This window comes from Hyperolius riggenbachi, chromosome 5 (genome assembly GCF_040937935.1).
Source record: "Hyperolius riggenbachi isolate aHypRig1 chromosome 5, aHypRig1.pri, whole genome shotgun sequence".
NCBI lineage: Eukaryota > Metazoa > Chordata > Amphibia > Anura > Hyperoliidae > Hyperolius > Hyperolius riggenbachi.
The window spans coordinates 138,990,166-139,010,175 of NC_090650.1; the positions used below are offsets into that span (position 1 = coordinate 138,990,166).

General features: G+C 39.8%; 1 protein-coding gene across 3 annotated transcripts in view; it reads left to right on the forward strand.

The window, feature by feature from the left end:
* The window catches only part of ULK4 (unc-51 like kinase 4), an 892,004-nt gene that overhangs the window by 719,586 nt on the left and 152,408 nt on the right, over window positions 1-20,010 (forward strand). For all 3 annotated transcript variants that reach the window (XM_068236316.1, XM_068236315.1, XM_068236317.1), the window contains one exon: window positions 2,897-3,082. In XM_068236316.1, the coding sequence (XP_068092417.1) occupies window positions 2,897-3,082 (186 nt within the window). The remainder of the gene's footprint in view (window positions 1-2,896; window positions 3,083-20,010) is intronic.

Here is a 20,010-nt window from a genome sequence, read left to right on the forward strand (position 1 = left end):
CACTGTATAGATTTATCAAGTCTCCTGCAGAGTTAAGCACTAGTCACTCAATAAAATGTACGCTTCACAATAAGCCAAGGCAAACCTCAGTAATACCTAGTTTTGCTGGAAGCACAGGAAACATATTAAAAAACTATTCTTACGAGCCATAACTAGCCATTTTCATATATTTTGTGTATCATGTTAGAAGGTCTGTTGTCCATGTTTTTCTCTACAGGTTTTTAGTTGCCTGGCGTGCTTTGCCTGGAATGTAGTGGATTTATTTGTATAGGTTCTCTTAAGCTTCATCCTTCTATAATTTGCTTGTAAGGCCTAAACAACTCATAAATCTGTGCTTTATTCACCCCTCTGATTGGTATTTCAAGGTTGTTGCTACCTAACTGAATACCTCAGAGAGAGCTTCCTTGTGCAGGAAGTAAATCAATGCAATTTACTTATGTGCTGTGATTTGTGGGGTGAAAGCCTCACTTTCACATCTACAGAAAAGAAAAGCTATTTCATGTAGCTCTGAGTGGCTGCTTGATGCAGGCATTCTGGAAATAGATTGTATTTTTCTCAGGTTTTTTTTTTTTACTCTTGTTACTTCAACATGAAATTATAGCTTGTGAGAGATGACAAATTGACAGCTTCAGAAAGTGCAGCCATCAGTCATGCGACGGGCAGCTGCTGCAGTGTCGCTCGCTTTACTCTCCTGTGGGCTTGCGGTGTTACTCTGTAGGTAAATTCCAATAAAGTGGATCATATTTTCATTCCGTGCAGGATACACTGTAACATTCCAGTCTTGTTCTGATCAATAATCACAGCAACAATTGTATTAAATGACATAAGAAATGGAATTACTGTTTGTTGTGTCATTTTGGTGCAGAATATCAGGTGTCTTGTTTAGAAGTACAGTACGGTTTACTTACCATAACTTTTTGTTACTTAAGTGCAACTTTGATGGAGGCCCCAGGTCTCTGCTCAATGGCTGTCTCTCAAGAGTCTCAGAGCTAAAATGTATGATTTTATCCATCCCCTGCTCCCAGAAGTTGTCCTCTGCAGGAAAAACGTTTATGGCTGTAATTCCTGATCAGGGTTACGCTATAATCTGACAAGGGTCCAGAAGAGAGAAGCAGTCTCTTGCAGGCCTGAAGGTTAACTCTTTCAGGCAGTTAAAGAAAAAAGGAACAAAGCAGTTATTTGTTTGCTTGGCACTGTAGGTACACATGTTTATCTTATCATGTCCCATGTCACCTTGGGTTCACTGAAGGGAACCTTAAAGTGGACCAGAGCTCTTGCAAAGAACAGACTGAAAAGTGTCCATTGCTCATAGAAATGCTGTAGAAATCATCTGCACTGTGCTGTGTTTGTTTATTTATGGATGTTGGTAAGATTGTATGCAAATTGTACAGTCATATTGCATAGTGTGTGGCTATAAGCAGGCATGACTCATGGGCCTCAGAACTGGCAGGAGCTGATTGTACAGGGCTGAATAGGAAAAGACAGAGGCTGTTAACCCTTCATATGTTCCCTGAAAGTTCATTCAGTAAATTTTCAGGGCTTTTTGGGGGGATTTCTGTGCATTCTAACAAATATTTTTCCCTGATTGCTTTCATAGTATGCCCAATCTAGAGCAGAGATGAAGTTCTGTGCTCAGATCCACTTTAAGAGAGAGACATAGGGTGACTCCCACATCTTCCAAATAAGGCAAGCGATATTAACCACTGCCCACTGCCTGTGCTCATGTCTGGAGAGACACTTCTACTGCTCTGTTGGGTCTGAAAGTATTCCCTGTCCAGTATCCTGGGGTTGAATTTGCAGATTACCCAGTGTTCCTGTAAATTGCGCAGAAAAATACCACTTTGTCATCTGAAAATCAGCCATTGGGTGCTGTCTCTCCTGGTCTGACGTACCTTTGTACAAATGGTTTCTCCTTTGCTTGAAGGGTGTCTAATTTTTTTCTTGTAAACATAAGGGTTAGCTCCCAAATTAGCAGTACCAACGTTGGAGGATTGTCATATAGCCAGCAATTGAATATATATTTCCTGGCAGTGGCAAGTATGATGTGAAACAGTAACGTCGGCTTATACCTATGATCAGATTCCCCCAGCGCACTGTAATGAAACAAGTACCAGTCACCATTCTTCTGTATATTTTTGTTATAGAGCCTACAAATGTTCCCATATACAGTGAAACAGCCATGCATTTTACAGTTTACACTTTGGACAGTAGGCTTGTAATTTGTGGTGTTTTTTTATATTTAATGTCGAAGGCATACTTAGCCTTATGTAAAAATAGTAGCAATGTATTGATTTATTTTGTCCACTACTATTTTTTGGTAAAGGTTCTCTATAAGTAATACCTTTGTGCAATGTGGCACCATAGTTAAAATGAATCCAGGTACATTTTAATGTGGATTAGTTCACCTCCTTTGAATATGAGCACCATTGCATTTTTCTCTGCTCCGTTCTGCTACTTGTGTGAACAGCCCCTAATGAACCAAAGGTTCCATTAAGTAGTATTGTTAGTAAACACTATTTCCTGATAACTTTGCTTCATTGAACACCAATGTATCTGAGTGGTCACACTGTAGTATCAGATTTCAACAGTAGGCGGTGTTGTAGATTTAGATACCAGTTTCACAAAATGTGGATGTTGACAATGTAGTTAAGTGTGCATTTATGGTGCTGGGAAATGGTAATACAAAAATATGATGAAAAATGTTTGTGAATAATAGTACTCTATATTACACATACCATCTTTGGATAATATGTTGGCATGGCTAAGTCATGTTTGTGCATATGATGGTCTGATGAGTGCCACACCAGCAAAGACTTTTATGATTACTCTTTGTTCTTTCAAATTGTTCCGTAGTTCTGTTATAATTATAAATTAATTATCCTTGTTTCTGTTGTAGCTGCCCTCAGAAGATCCAGATATCTTTGAAAATTCCTCACAGTGCTTATCATTAATGGTTCAGCTGTATGGAGGAGACAGCCAGGATAGTATGACTTTAGACAACATGGAGAGCTTTGCCCAAGTTCTACTGTCAAAGCGAGAAGCGAAGCACCAGAAGTTATTGCTAAGAGTGATTAAAAGACTGGTGAGTAAATGAAACATTTTATATTTACAAATTGGACAGTCTGTCCCTTCTTTCCAAACTGGCATTTTAAAGGTCTAAAAGGTCCATGCTTTATGCAGTTAGTACAGTTGGTGATAAGTTTGTTGAGTAATCACAACTGGTGTTGGCTCTCAATTTTGATTTGACAGCAGTTCCTCTGAATTGGTCCTGGTGATTGGATTCATTTGGGAACTGAATTTTAATCCCACTGAAGTTAGTGAAAAATTTTTTGTTTTGTTTTTTCTCTGGTCTCTGAAGAGCTTTTAGAACAACCAAATTCAACAGAAAATGCACGAGAAGACCCTTACATATGTGCAGAATTTTTCCATTTTTATTACACATATGTATTCTGCATATATGTAAAGGTCTTCCCGGGGGAAAAATCTTTATATCTATTGGAAAGTGCATATTCTGTGGTTCCAAAGCCAGCATTGGACAGCCACCAACAAAAGAGAGTGACAGTGTCCAGAGGCAACAGCATGATTAAAACGTGTGTGCGTAATCACACATTAATACCTCACCAATTAGTCCAGGATTGGTATGAAATCCGGGCTGGTAGGGTCTACAATGTTGTCCTCCCCGATTTTTCAGATTTTCCTATACTTTTTAGGTTATCTTCTATTCAGGAACATTGATTTATATAGTGGCAATGTTAACAAGTATTTGTACTAGTAATCTAGCCTGTTACATAATGGGCGCTAGAGAGCAGTGCCTCTCATCCTACCCCTTCCACACACCTGCAATCCCTCAAGCGGCCCTGCATATACGCCTTCGGGTGACAGAGCCACGGACATTAGGTAAAATAAGGTTTGTTTCTCCAAGTCTCCCTAACAGCAGCAGACCAGTGTCAAGCTGCAAATAGCTTTCAAGCAATGTATTAATCACCCCCATATTTCTCAAAGAAGGAGTAATCAAAGAGCAAGACCAAAAGATATGTATGAAGCGCACAGCTCCCCCAAGCATCTCCAACAATGATCCGAGTTATCACTGTACAATTTGTAAATCATCTCAGGCAGGGCTGGCCTTTGCACTGAGCAACCTAAACGGTCTCTATGGGCATCACATAATTCTTGTGTGCTGGGACGTCATGAAACTCTGCCCCCAGAGAGGTGCAAAGCTTCACCCGAGATCATTGCAAAGCCCTGCCCCAATTGGTGTGAAGCTCCACCACCATAGGCATGTGCTTGTATGCAGCCCTCTTTCCCACCCGCATTGGCCAGCACAGCATGGATGGCTGCACCAGAACAAAGCCCCACAACGAGAGACCAGAAGAGCTGAGAGGTAGTTCACCCTCTTGCTTTCCTCAGTCTGTTACCTCTGTACTCCCTTGCAACCTCAGTAACCTCTTACCCACCTGCCCCTCAATTTCCCTCATTCTCCCCCCCCCCCCCCGACTTTATATAAGCCCCTCTCTCCCCACCCCTGTCCTTGCATCCTCAGTAGCCTCACTCTCCTCACCCCCCCCAGTCCCTGTAGTCCCCCCTCTCCTAGCTCAACCTCTTGCATCCTCAGTGGTTTCACTATGTTCCCTCAGATCCTCAACAAGCCCCCCTCTCTCCTTACCCACCCCCTTGCATCCTCAGTAGCTTCACTCTCATATTAACTAAATAGCAGTATAAATAGCAGGCAGTGTTACTTATGTAAGTGGCATTTAGCGCACACCTATGTAATATAAATGTTGCTACTTTAACATGCGATACACTACTGGCCTAAGTAACAGTAAAATTCCCTTGCATTTTTGATGCAAGACAATTTCATCTCGATTTAATAGATATGCCCCTACTGTGCACATTTTTTGCTCCATGGAGGGGGGACACCAAAGTAAGTCAAGTTTCACTCAGGGCATTGAGAAACCTAGTGCCAGACCTGTGCTCAGGCATAAGATCAGATCTACAGTAGGAGTGAGCGAAAACGCCTTTGACAAGCTTGTGAAATTTCCTAGAGCTTTGTGAATTGCATTCAACTAAATGGGCCGACTTAAGAGATTAATAGCAAAGCCCCATACAATCCACATTCACCAAATGTCATACGACTTTACTTTCAGAACAAGCTTTATTATTAGCTAAGAGAAAAGTTACAAGGTAACTGTAACGATCGGTGTCACGCAGAGAGAATCTGACTATTGGTGATCTGCAGTATCACCAAAAATGCAGATATATACCTGATTATTGATGATCTGCAGAATCACCGATAATACAGATATATTGCTAACCTCTGGACACCTATATAGTGTGAGTGTTTGGTGCAACAGTAATAACTTTGAGTGAGGACCACCCGAGGAGCAGGTGGTCCTTGGCAGTATGAGAAATACCTCCCTTTGGAAGTGCAGAGATCTTGCAGCAGCCTGAGACATCCAAGGGGGCGTAGTCCCAGACTGAGTAGCAAGAAGACACGGTGGCTAGTGACCCCCTGGAAGATGGGCGTCACAAGCAGGTCTGGAGAATAACACAAATGATAATACAGTTCCCTAGTCTTGGGTGCGAGGTCCGTGGTCTCAGCACCCTGGAACTAGTCTGGAGAATAACACAAATGATAATACAGTTCCCTAGTCTTGGATGCGAGGTCCGTGGTCTCAGCACCCTGGAACTAGTCTGGAGTATAACACAAATGATAATACAGTTCCCTAGTCTTGGATGCGAGGTCCATGGTCTCAGCACCCTGGAACTAGTCTGGAGTATAACACAAATGATAATACAGTTCCCTAGTCTGGGTGTGAGGTCCTTGGTCTCTACACCCTGGAACTAGTCTGAATAACAATACAATGATGAACAAAAGTAATCTGGCTCAGTGTGAATTCCCAGGTCCCCCTGGCTCAAACACACTGTAGGATCTGACTATGGTCTGAATGCTTCCACGTAAGTGTTCGCAATGGCAGACAAAGAGCAACTGGCAAGCAAGCTATATATATAGTTGCAGGACTCTGCCGCCCCGCCCGAGCCACTTAGCCAATCAGGAGTCCAGCAGGAATCAGCTGATCGTCCTGATCAGCTGATCCATCTCCTGCTGGCATAAAGGTCCTGACTTCTGGCTAGTTCTCCATCCAGGTGCACTAACAGACCCAGCCACACCAGACGCACGCTGCTGCGCGCAAACCGCTGCGTTAGACGCGGAAACAGCCGCCTTGCTGCCAGTACATGCGGCGGCTTTTCCGCGTTTTCTCACAGTAACATATGAAATTCAATATATCTGTAACATTCAGATATGAGAAATACAATTAGGAAAGAAAAACAATCCAATATAACTGAAGTGAACAAGAATGACAAGGTCATGCCTATGGTTGTAATATTAGAGAATGTATAACCATCAAGAATAAAGTAGTGAAGAAAAGGGGAATTATTATTTCCGGATTTGAAAAAATGTGATCACTATGTTAAGGAGAACAGTCGGAAGAAGGGAAAAATAAAACATTCTAAAAGACCTTGTCGTTTTCCAGAAAATTGCAGTTAAAGTGACAACAGGAAAAAAACGTTTTAAATGCTGTTAAATCGGAGTTTACAGCTTGTTTAGAGGTCATAGGATTAACTGTGATTGGAAATAAGCATATAATATTATTTGTCCTGTCAGAGGTGCAATTTCTGGGGGTCGAACTCTGTATGTATATACTGTATGTATGTGCAACGTGACACTACTAGGAACAGGTCATTGGATTAACTCTGGCTGGAAATAACCATACAATTTTCACCTACCTAATTTTACACCAATCACAGGTGTAGGTTCTGTGGCCACAAAAGGCTGCCATATATGCACGCAAACACACACACAGTATAAGGCTACTTAACTGTCCTTCGGATGGAAATCGTCCGGAATTCAAATTGGGCGGCATCAATCTCCTGCAGTTTCCATCATTATGATCAAATCTGCCAGATATCAATTCCGTAAATCAATGCAACAAATCAAGTTATGTATGGGCACCTTTAGTCTCAGCCTTCTGATTTAGTAGCCAATTGATTTAGAGGCTTGCACGTGCTCTATGCCAAATTATTTTAGCACATTTTTATATTTCTTACTTGTTACATTTCCTTGCTTCTATTTAGTACTGCTATAACGTGTACTTATGCACACTTGTCACTAGGGGGCAGTGTGAGACAATAACAGAGGACTTCTGCTTTCAGGTTCTATATTTTCTGCTAGCAGAGAGACATCAAAGCATTCCAAAAATGTAAAGCACAACCAGTTCTGCCAACTGAGGTCAAAAGCAGTGCACTTATCTCAAATCAGATAACTCTGTTGAAGTTGCTAATGGGTTGAAGAATACGTGCTTTAGTAAGAAAAACTTTGGTAGCAAGAACTTTTATAAATGTGCATTTACTTGAAGAGAAGTATGTGTTATAGAGAAACATAAATGTGTATTCAGAATGGCACGGTAGTAAATCTAGTAAAAATCTACACGGTACACATGGCAAGGATGCTACACTCATAATGATGATCAGTTACTTATATCATAATTATTCCCATATGGCCAGATGCTATGTTTATTTTATCCATGAAAATCATTGTTTTACAATGTCAAAGTATACGGCATTTTTCTGTTTATGTGATGCTCTATATTGTACAAGTATAGCTTCCTAGTTCTTTTACAGCAATGAATTATTTTACTACCTTTACTTGCAATGTTGCTACAATAAAAAAGCAAGTAAAAGTAGGCTTCTAAAACTGCTTTTCAAACAGGTATTATCGTACTTGGCAAAGCTAGTTTAAATCTCCGCATTGACAAGCAAATATGAATGCAGCACTATAAGCCAGCTTGGAGTTGTGTAAAAGACAAAGCTCCGCTAGTAAGGCATTGCTAGATTACATTTTTATAATGGTTGGAGAGAAAAGCTATTACGTTGTAATGTGTCCAATAAACTACCTCATAAGTTTATAACAAATGTAATCAGCATGTTAATGTTCGGTTCTACAGCCTGTGGTTTGTGTTTTTATGGTAACATGGCAGATTCACATTCACAGAGAAGTAAGGATATTATTCTTTTTTGTGCTTTTGATTGCAAGAAAGACCATAGAATTCTTCATAACCCATTTCACACAGTGAACTTATACTTGTTGTATTCATCAAATGGATTCATAAATTTCTATTCGGTGAGCAGAACTACGCGAATTGCACATTTCCTTCACCTACTATCTAAAAATAACTAAAACATGAATAATAAGCTGAGCATGAACAAGTTCCAGTGCTGTAAATCAAAGTGTTTACTTGTAGAGTCATAATTAGAGGATCACAGAAGTGCTCTGATAATATGTGTGATTTTACAGAAAAAAAAGTAACTTGTAAATTACATATATTAGAATTCACTAAGAATGTAACCACATAAGTGGTATAGTTAGATACATGCAGCACAGAATTTAGCCAATGGCATTCTCACTAGCAGCACTAGAATTTCAGATTTGCTTGCTATATTTACACTATCTCCATGGAGTTTGTATGTTCTCCCTGTGTTTGCATGGATTTCCTCCAGGCACTTTCTCCCACATCCTAAAAACATACTGGTAATGGTAATGAACCAAGCTTCCTCTAAAACTGGCAGCAACATATGGCTATTGTGAAGCAAGAAGAGTGTGAGCCCTCTGAGGGATAGTTAGTACATTGTTTAATGTACTCTGTAAAACACTTAAAATTGAATCCTAGTGTGCTTAGTAATGCATTTCTCTTTCTGATGTACTTTGTAAATGGATTGAAGCAAAGCAAAAGTTTGCCTTCTTAAAACAGAAGAAATTTGCAATAATTCAGGTTGGAGTGAGCATATGTCTCCCACGATGCATCACTGCTGAATATGCAAATTGTCCCTCGTTGTCCCTGTAAGCTAACCACTCCTCCAGAACTGCCGAAATGCAATGATGTGTCAGCTTGTTAATTGTACAGAGCCACAATAATCCAGCATGCATACAGACTGTTTTGGATTGGTTGATCCTTATCAGTGCATGGCATGGATTAATGTGGCTCTATGGAGTAGGACTTGAAACACCCACAGTTATAGAGTACCCTGCAAGCTCATGGTGAACTAGAACTCGTTGGAGTGTGTGGATTATTGTGGCTCTGTACAATTAACAAGTTGACACTTAATTCCAGTGGTTCTGGAGGTGTGGTTTGCTTACAGGGACAACAAGGGATAATTTGCATGTTTAGCAGTGATGCGTTGTAGGAGACATCATATGCTCACTCCAATCTGAATTATCGCGAATTCCTTCTGTTTTAAGAAGGCAAACTTTTGTTTTGCTTGACATTTTAGTAAGAGGGCTTTTTGGTCCTTTGTAGCCCCTTAAACACTCAAATGAGTTCTGTTTCACCATCGGTTTGCTGGGTACTCTGCAACTATGAATGTATTGAAAAAATATTTGACCATAATAGGGTTTGATTAGTGACTGGGAGTTAATGACACCCATCAACACTTCCAGCCCTCTCTCCTTTTCTCAAAAAGAATTGGAAAACAGAGTGGAAGCAGTAAGCTTCTCTGCTTTGCTTTGAAAGCAGATCTGCAAATATTAAACCCAGCACAATCTGATAATTTTGTCAAGTCATTGAGTAAAAGGATCCGGAGCTACAGTATGTGAACCTCTGCTTTCAGGAACTGTTGTGCCTTTCTTGGACAGCAGTGACTGCATCGCAACATTTTCAATAATAATTGATAAATGCTGCATATCAGCATGGAGGAAAAATCCAAAGTATTGCTGCACTTAATTGGACTCAATAATCTTTACAGTGGAGCACTCTAATAGGTCAACTGGCCAGAATCCATTCTACTATAGCAGTGGTCAGTTCATTCAAACAGGATCCCTGTGTCTTTAAGATCCTTTCTGAAGAACAACACCTCAAACCAACCCCCCCCCCCCAAAAAACAAAAAACAGAAGGCAGATAATAGTACCGACTGTTTAAAACCTCAGGACTGACACCCTCTGTGAAATACTAACACATCCACTGCTTAAGTGAGTGAGTGGACTACCACCTGCTAAATATCCATCATACCTCCCCCTCATGTCTGTTTTGCGCTCCCTCTTGTTAGTATGTAGTAAAGCATACCCCCGTCTAATCTTAACTGTTCCGCCTCAGCCTTTGCTTAGTAGGTCAGTTTGCAATACATAAGAAAGCTTATGCCTGCCCTTCCCTCTAAAATTAATTCCCACTCTAACATGTTTACTGTTCCTATCCCAGACATATATCAACTACCTGCCTATTCTAGTTACTATTGCCATTTCAAATTCCTACCAGAACAATGGGCCTGATTCACAAAGCTTTTCTGTTAAAGCAGACCCAAACCAAACATTATTTTAATTAAAAATGTTTTAGTTGTGCCACTCTGACACATACAAAGATAAATAAACACTCCTTCAAACCTATGATCATTTCAGTGCATGCTTTTCACCCTTCTCTTTTCATAGATAGGGTTATACTGGGGGCAGCCATTAGCAATTCCTCCATTGCCGAACACCATCTACTCCACCAGTTTGCCGGAAAAATCCCGGCAATTTGAAAGGAAGGGAGGGGTTCCTCCAATAAATGTAAAATATTTTATATTTGTCCTCATGCAGCTGAAAAAAGGCTGCTATTTATTATTATAATTTAGTTAATTAAAATATATTTTATTTCTGAAATCTTGTATTTTTAATTTGGGTCCACTTTAAATTATCTCACCTTACTTATTAACTCTCCTTAAATGACTTAAAGGGAACCTGAATCGAGTAAAATTATTTAAAATAAATACATGATGTAGCTACAAATGAATATTACATACTAACCTCGCCGTCAGTTCCTCTCAGAAGCTCACCATTTTCTTCTTACAGTGATCCCTTCCAGTTCTGACAATATTTTGTCAGAACTGAAATGTACCAGTTGCTGTCAGTTACATATCAGCAGCTGTCAGTTACAACTGAATGTGCAAGGTAATGTCCATGTTTCCCCTATGGCTCAAGTGGTTGATATTACAGTTTAACAGTGTGCTGACCAGGAGGCTGTTATGAGGTAATGGCCATTTTTAAAATGGAGGATGGAGAATTCCATTGATCACAGTGGCCAAACAGGACGCAGGAGAAGAGAAAGAGATTGCGGAGTAGACTACACAGGAGGTAAGTATGACCTGTGTATGGTTATTTTGACTTTTTCTTTTCAGTTCAAGTTCTCTTTAACTCATGGTTTAGCTCTGCTTAACTGACTTAATTAATTACATAACTCTCCTTATGTATTTATCTCATGATTTATCTCTCCTTATTAGTTTATCTCCTGCATTAGCACTCCTTACAGTTAAGGTGAAAATTAAGTAACCTTTGTTATGTAACCTAAAGGTTACTTATGTAAAATTAAGTAACCTTTGTTAAGTAACCTAAATTATGTGCATAATTAGTGCATTTGATGCAAGCTGTTCTATGCCGAAATCCGCTTGCAGTGGGATATGTGTGTATACATAGACCTCATCCCACACCATATTACATCGTGTCCGTCTCATATTTCTAATCAGTCATAGATATTCAATAAAAATTGTATGAAATTACATACCCTTATACCCGTTCTTACAACAAAGTAATGTTCCCACTAATAGAGATTATGTAGCTCTTATGGGCTATAGGCCTGCAATAGAAATTGTATGCAAATTCCATGCGCTCATCCTTTGTTAAACATATCGGCAGTTGCGTGCGATATTTAACTCCATCCTTGTAGTCTGGGTACTATGAGTTACTGGTTTTCTTAAACGGACAGCATATTTCTGCAACCGTTATGTTCCTGTACACCCATGATGTGTACCCACTATTGGATATACTCTTACTCCACTTTCCGCACTCTCGTAACATTTTTAATGCATATTACCGTAGTCACTAATGTAGTCTTCTGTAAACAGTAGATGGCAGCAATGTTCTTTTTGCATAGCAGTAACTTTCCCTTTGCAACCCTTCCATCTACACCATTATTGTTCAGATTTATTCTGATGGTTTCATATGATGGTGGGCCCATAAACACTGACATTCACCAATGAGAGAAAGGTCTTTATGGTCTTAGGTTTTAGCCTAAGACCGTTTAACAAAATTACATGCCTTCATTTTAGTGGTATGATCTTTGTTGGTTGACCAATCCTAGAAAGGGTAACAATGGTGTTGAATTGCCTCCATGTGTATACAGTCTTCCCTACAGTGGACTGACAGAGACACATATCTGCAGATCTACACATAGGTAAGTTTCTTTGCCTGCAGAAGTCTACTGACTAATCTGTCAGTGATCTTGTATTTTGTCTAGCTAGTGCTGTGATTCAAATAGTCCAGCAAGAAAAAACAACCAGCATACACAAATGTGCGTCTGCCTGTTTCTCCTCTGCAATGGGGAACACATCCTGGGCAAAGCCCCTCCTGAGTCTTCTGTATGGACAGTGTTAATTGGCTCATCACTGTGATGCTTCTCCTGTAATCAAGATCCCACAGTTAGACTAACAGCATTAACGTTTATTCTGAGGGCTTGGTGTAAAAAAATAGAACAACAGCTGGGTATAGTTGCAAAAGGAATTTACCATAATTATGGGAAGAGGGTCTTTACAGGCAGAATGGCCAAAATGTAGAATATGGTAGTAATGGCAATATCAGCATTCAAAAAGGGCTGAATAGGTTCCTTGTGTCTAAGGATTTCCACAGTTACAATTGCTGAAGGTTAGTGTGTTAATTAACTGGCACAAGGATCAGATTAATCTGTCTTTGTGGGTTCACCAAGCTTTATTTGTGCGTGAAATATATGTGAAATATATGTATTTTTTTTTTATTTACTTGCACCACATAGTGTCAGTGTTTTATAATACAACCCTCGGGTTATATTTTAGGCTTCTAACAGGCGATGCTGCAAAGATGATGTCATACCTTTGAAATGGGAAAATGCAACACCTTTCATTGCAAAATATTTAGCAAGAAATAATCCACTTTCCTGAATTCCATGCAGGTTTGTTATGGGTCAGGGAGCAGAGTCACATGTTCATTGGCTCTTCCCTCCTCCCAGTGTCCTCCTAAATTGCTCAGTGTCCCCCACTACATGACCATGGTAGGTAGGGATTAGATTGTTGTCCCCTCTGAGGGACAGTTAAGTGACAAGATAATATACTCTGTACAGTGCTGTGGAAGATGTTGGCGCTATATAAATACTAAATAATAATAATAATAAATGCGTTTTACCCCAGAAACACTCCCATTACTTATGTAACGTAGGCCATGGTAAGTAGGCAATGTGCGCTACGCTGTCAGTAGCCAAAGGTTAGTGCGTCAGGCCCTTTGTTGGCAAGTTTATGGTTCCATTTTTGCCTCTTTATGTAGTTTTCATAAATCACCCTTAGGCTAATTTTTGTAATATGAGATTATTACTTAAAAGTAGAAATAAACCTTGCCTAGATAAAGGGAATGTACTGATTAATCTTTAAATCAACTACATTAATATTCTAAGAAGTTTACATATTGATGTAGTGTAAGAGTGAACAGAAGACACCCCACACAATATCATGGGGAATCATGTATTTCAGTGCAAATATTCTTTTTGTCTATAAAGTTAGACAGCCCATAGGGATTCAGATCAATTTATTGCAATATCTTCCGTACTGTTCTCAGTTGTTGGGGGATCATAATGGATGTATGATCTATGTAGTCTGGAGGAGTGGGCTAGGCCATTATTCATGTATTCATTGCTGTAGCAAATCTTCAGAGGTGTTACATGCTTCACTGCTCTACCCTGTGTGCTGAATACTTATCTGTGGTGATTGAAGGCAGGTAATTTATGTGACCTAAGTCTGAGGAAATGGGGGCAGAGTAGAGTGTGGCCATGGCACGCATGACAAAAGACCAATCTATAAATTAAAGGGGAGAAAAATCCTGAAGGATATTAAGCTGCTTTTTATGTTTTCCTTGTCTTGCAGTAATTTTGTCACATCTGTGATAAATGTGTGTAGTAAATTCATTTTGTTAAAATGTGTTTACTACAAACCTTAGCCTTACTTTGGCGCTAGTTTTTAATTATCTGCCCACCCATGCCACATTTACTATGCTGGCAATGTGGACTGCAGATGTATGTGACTAACCTGCTTTATAATTAAAATTGTATCATATATGGCCTTCTATTTTTTTTTTTTTATATTGCAAGTTTACTTGAAATTGTATTATATAATAATACAATTTATATAATACAATTTCAAGTAAACTTGAAATTTAAACTTCAAATAATAAGGAAATCAAGCAAAGGGCATTTGTTGGCGTCAAGAAAGTATCTACTCTGGTAATACTAGTTCTTCAAACTGTTCTTCACTAAGACATCCATCATTAGCTCTGTAGTATCTCTATTGTACAAAAAATGTACTGCAAAATATAACAAATTAACCAAATGCTAGTTAGGCATGATCAATGATATGCAACAAAATATATATTTGCATTTACATTTCATGTCAATAATATGCAGTTAGAAATTGGAACTCAGAATAACAAGTTTTAGCTGCATAATATTTACATGGAATTTGAATGCAAACTGAAACATTTGTATCTCACTGATCATCCCTAATACTAGTCCCTACACCATAAACACATTTACAATAATGTTAGGCTAAATTTTGAAAGGATTTGTCATGCTAATGGTTGGCACACAGTTTTGGAAGCATTTAAACCAAGGTGTGGTTACATAGCCTGCACAATATTCGAATAGTAATACAACGCAGGAGGCCATTCTTCACAGAAACTCATGGCGCCTGAGTTGTTCTCAGCTGCAGCACTGACTTGGCTTAACTGTAGTGAGTGGAGCAGCCCTGTGTAGCACACAGAAATGCATGCAGCAGTGCATTGTCAGAGCACACTGCTGCACAACACATAAATGTGCCCATCACACAATGGTGAAATAAGTGTTTATCAATACAGCTTAAAAAATACCTTTTCCTAATTATTCACTCTCCTTTCTAGACCATAGTCACTGTAGGCCTTTCATAGATCAGAAGCCGATTGTTAATCATGCACTACACTGCCTTTATTATGCTCATGTTTCACAACAAATAGCTGTATGCAGTGGAATTATGTTGCTAGATATCGGTCTCATTTCTAGGGTGGGTAAGGTAGAGCACAGTTCAGTAGATGGACACAGTGCAAGAGAGGGAAGCAGCGGGCACACTAATGCAGCCGTGTGGAGGGGGGCTCGACACCTCCCTCACCTTGGGTCCCCCTTCAGTGCTTCCCCCTTTATTGCAGAAATGTGTGCAGTGGGCAGGGAACACAGACTCACCTTTACCGGGTTCCATGCGATGGAGCTCCGCATGCTGTCAGTCTTCTCTGTCTCCAACGCCACTCACTCTACTTCTGTTAATCAGGAAGTAGAATGAGCAGCACTGGAGACAGGGAAGACCAGCAGCATGTGGAGCTCCATTGCATGGAACCCAGGAGAGGTGAGTCGTGACAGCTGCACTCATTTTTGAAATGGAGGTGGAAGAACTGAAGGGAAGCCCCAAGTGAGGGAGGGAAGAGTAGGGCTCCCCTCCCCATAGCTGTTAGTGTGCCTGCTGCTCCCCTCTCTTGCCTTACAATCCTGGGGACATCTATACTTGGCTACCTATAGGGGGCACCTATACCAGGCTACGTATACTGGTGCAACTATACCTGGCTGCCTATACTGGAGGCACGTATACCAGGCTTACCTAAACTAGGGGCAACTATACCTGGCTACCTATACTGGGGGCAACTATACCTGGCTACTTATACTGGAGGCACCTATACCTGGCTAGCTATACTGGGGGCACCTATACCAGGCTACCTAAACTGGGGGCACCTATAAATGGCTACCTATACTGGGTGCACCAAAACCTGGCTACCTACACTGGGGGCTACATCTGGCTACCTAATACTGGGAGCCATCTTTAGCTAAACAATACTGGGGGCTGCAAAATACAACATTGCAAATAACATACTTGAGCCTATGGAGCAGGCTCGGATTTACATCACTGGAGCCCGTAGGCACAGATGTCCTGTTGCCCTAAACTTCGCCGTCAATGAACCGCCAAACAGCACCGCAAGTGTGCTAGCTGTCCCAGCTGTCACTTCTCCCTTACTTTCCCTGGCCATCATAGGTAGCTACAGGTGCCCCTTAGCACTGGGCAGCCAGAGGTACCCTCAGTATTAAGTAGCTAGAGGTGCCCCCGACTTAAGGGAGATCTTATCAGTGGAATGCCAAGAGATGGGGGGAGTAATCTCTCATTTAAGCTCTGCTCAGGACTCTGCATAGGGAAGAAGGGAGGTATTAGAGGAGAGGAGTGAGATGCCTTTCCATCATCAGGAGCCTGTAGGCATAAGCCTACAGTGCCTTATGGTAAATCCGGCCCTGCTATGGAGGGTGCAATTTCTACACTCGCAGCCTGTGAGCAATATAGCCTAGAAAGGTCCCTGCTAGATACAAAGCTGTGACGTGTCCCCTGTTTTGGGGGGCATTCTGTTCAAATTTAAGCATTATCACCAGAAAGACCTGTTTTCTGTTCATTTTTAAAAACTGTGCAGGTCTAATTCAAATATCTTGCAGAATTCTTCTCCATCTCTTTGTTTTGAGATTTATTGCAAACTATTATTGAAATAGTTTTATTTTTTTAAAGAAATCACAAGAATCATAGAGTTGTAGGGTCTGCCTGGGCAGTAAATTGTGTGACCAGCTTATATGCACTCAAGAAGCAGAACCTTGCCTCTTGAAATTATTTTCAAATATACACTGTAGAGTAGACACTCATTTATGCTATCAGTTTTTATTGTCAAGTGTCTGTGTGGTTTCCAGCAGAAGAAAGTGGGTGTAGAACTTAATAAAAGCCTTGCATTAGGTACCCTTGCACCTGATGATCCTGTGCTGCATTGTCAGGCTCTCCGGAATGAATACCATAGAGTGGTCATGATCTAAATGTATTTTCGGGTACTGCACTATCCTTTTGTACTGCACAAAACAAAGGATGGATATGTCTTATTTTGATGACTTGTAAAGTGTAAGTATTAGAGCATGCTTGGAGGGCCTCTCTGTCCTCTTCCTCTGCTGTTCCGCCTGAAGACAAAAAAAAGGGAAAGCTTGTGCAGCAACCTCTTGAGGTCAAGTGTTCCACAAGATAATAATGATAACCTACAAGCCCTGCAGTGTTCTGGTGCTCACAAATCAGTACAGAAATATCCAATTTCCTGGAGAGGATGGCATCTCTCTATCTTTTAGACAGCAAGGTGAAATTGATATCCTCATCAAAAGAATTATGTGACCAAATGGAAATGGAAGCCTGTACCTGCAGAAAGATGAGGAAAATATGACATTAACTGAGCTCAAATAGAATAGCCAGGTGAGTGGATTCTGCTTTGAAGTCAGGAGCATTTTGGAACAAACAATAACATAGAAACTACACTATTGCATAACAGGATCCATTTCATCCTGACGTAGCCACTGACTTGTGCCATGTCATAAAACAAAAAGAATGCAGTTAGTTAGTTATCAGGAACATAAGAAAATGAATTTTAAGAAGACTGGTGACACTGAAGGCTACAAAGTACACCTCCCTACTAAAACATGTCTTTGGCTGCCCAGACCAGATTAGTATGATTGAATTCATGAAAAAAAATATCAGGTTAATGTGAAATAGCAGCGCTATAATCTTTCCAGAACCATACAATGGTCAATGGGTTTTCCACTGCAAGAGTAAATAAACCAGTGAATTATCTCTGCAGTAAGAAGCTTTCCTGAACACTAGAGGTCTTGTGCTAGGTACAAACGATGCACTTTTTTCGGTCGATTTGTGCGTCCGATTGATTCTCCCCTCGAGTCTCTTATCTTTTCTTATCAATTTCGATTCACTTCTATGAGAAATTGACCAGAAAAACGATCAGAAATAATATTGGACATATCGGAATTTATCTATTGTACCATCTATCTGCCGAAAACACGTATGGTGTGTACCTGGCATTAGTTAGAGGTCTTATAACTCCTGTGTGGATGGGAAAACACCAGCAGGATAGCTATGAAAAGTTGAATAGATTATCATTTCTTTGTGTGAAAGATGAATAAACCAAGTTTAACATCACACTGTCATGGAACTGTTTAAATATCAAACCTTTATTTTCAGCTCTTAAAATGGAAAGTTTCATTTAGGATTAGTTCTACAGATAGAATTGTTTCTCTCAATATTTTATTGTTACCTCTAGTTTGCTGTAAGCATTGCCTGTAACCCTGTGCTGTGGTTGGGGGAGGTTGCTTAGCTGGCATTAGTATGGCAATAGTAAAGACCTGTTGGAGGTCAAACCCACCTCATTCATCTCAAACTAGAGAGATCTGTTTTGGAATGGTGACTACAAATCAACGCAAATCAATCCAATCAATAATGATTGAGAAATATCAGATGATCTACTCAGGATCACCTTTGAACTGTTTTGATAAATTAATTAAAAAGGAGCCATTTAGAGCTACAGAATATTGTTATGAAAGCATACCGGAACTGAGGAAAATAAATAAATGATACAAAGTAGACAATATCAATCAATTTTGATACTTTGATATTTCAAATAAAGAACTAGAGAGTGTTGTATTGCTAGATGGCTCATTATTTGGATAAAATAATTTGTCATTTCCATCAGCTGTTTTGTATATGAACCACTGTTAATATGTATGTATTGAGCCTGATCACAAAGACATATTCTCAATATATGTATTTCAGTATTGGCTGCACCAGCAGTTTTGCATATTATTGGTGGCATTAGGCAAAGTTTTGTTTGTCTTCTACTACTAAATAGAATACATGGTAGCGGAAAGTATTATATTTCTAATATTCTCATCACAAAAAGAGAAAATCTTGTATTTTTTTCCTAGGTACAAAGAAATTAATTAAGAAGATATTCCTTTATTTGCTATGGGCAGCACGGTGGCGTAGTGGTTAGCTCTCTCGCCTTGCAGCGCTGGGTCCCTGGTTCGAATCCCAGCCAGGGCACTATCTGCAAAGAGTTTGTATGTTCTCTCCGTGTCTGCGTGGGTTTCCTCCGGGCACTCCGGTTTCCTCCCACATTGCAAAAACATACGGATAAGTTAATTGGCTCCCGCTTAAATTGGCCCTAGACTACAATACTTACACTACATAATATAGACATATGGCAATGGTAGGGATTAGATTGTGAGCTCCTTTGAGGGACAGTTAGTGACAAGATATATATATACACTGTACAGCGCTGCGTAATATGTTGGCGCTATATAAATACTAAATAATAATAATAATAATACTGTCTAAAATATTATTACTCCAGGATGTCACCTTATTATATTTTCCGAAATATCTACAGTACCTGTCAAAGATTTGAAACGTGCCTTTTTTTCCTTACCAGTTTTGAAATGTATATATTTCTGTCATATTGCGTTCCCTGGCAGATTACACTGATTCACGTACTGATCGACCATGTGTTCACTGGACAGTGAAGCAGTATTACTCGATGGACGTATGTCTTTTTTCAACCAAAATGACTATGTAACTATGTTATTTTATTCAGTTGCTTTACAGGGTACATAGTTATGTCACTAACTCTCCCTCAGAGCAGCTTACAGTGTAATCCCTACCATTGCCATATGTTAATCATAGTCTATTAAGCCTATCTGTATGTTTTTGGGATGTGGATAGTAACCAGATTGCCCGGAGGAAACCCATGGAGAAATACAAACTACATGCAGAGAGTGTCCTGGCCTATATTTGAAGGAGGGAACCAGAGGGAAAAGAGGAGAGTGCTAGCCACTATTATTATTGATTTGTAAAGCGCCAACATATTCCCTGATGCTGTACAAAGTATGAAACTAAATAATATAGGTGAAACTCTAAAAATTAGAATATTGTGCAAAAGTCCATTTTTTTCAGTAATTCAACTTAAAAGAGGAAACTAATATATGGAATAGATTCATTACATGCAAAGCAAGATATTTCAAGCCTTTATTTGTTATCAT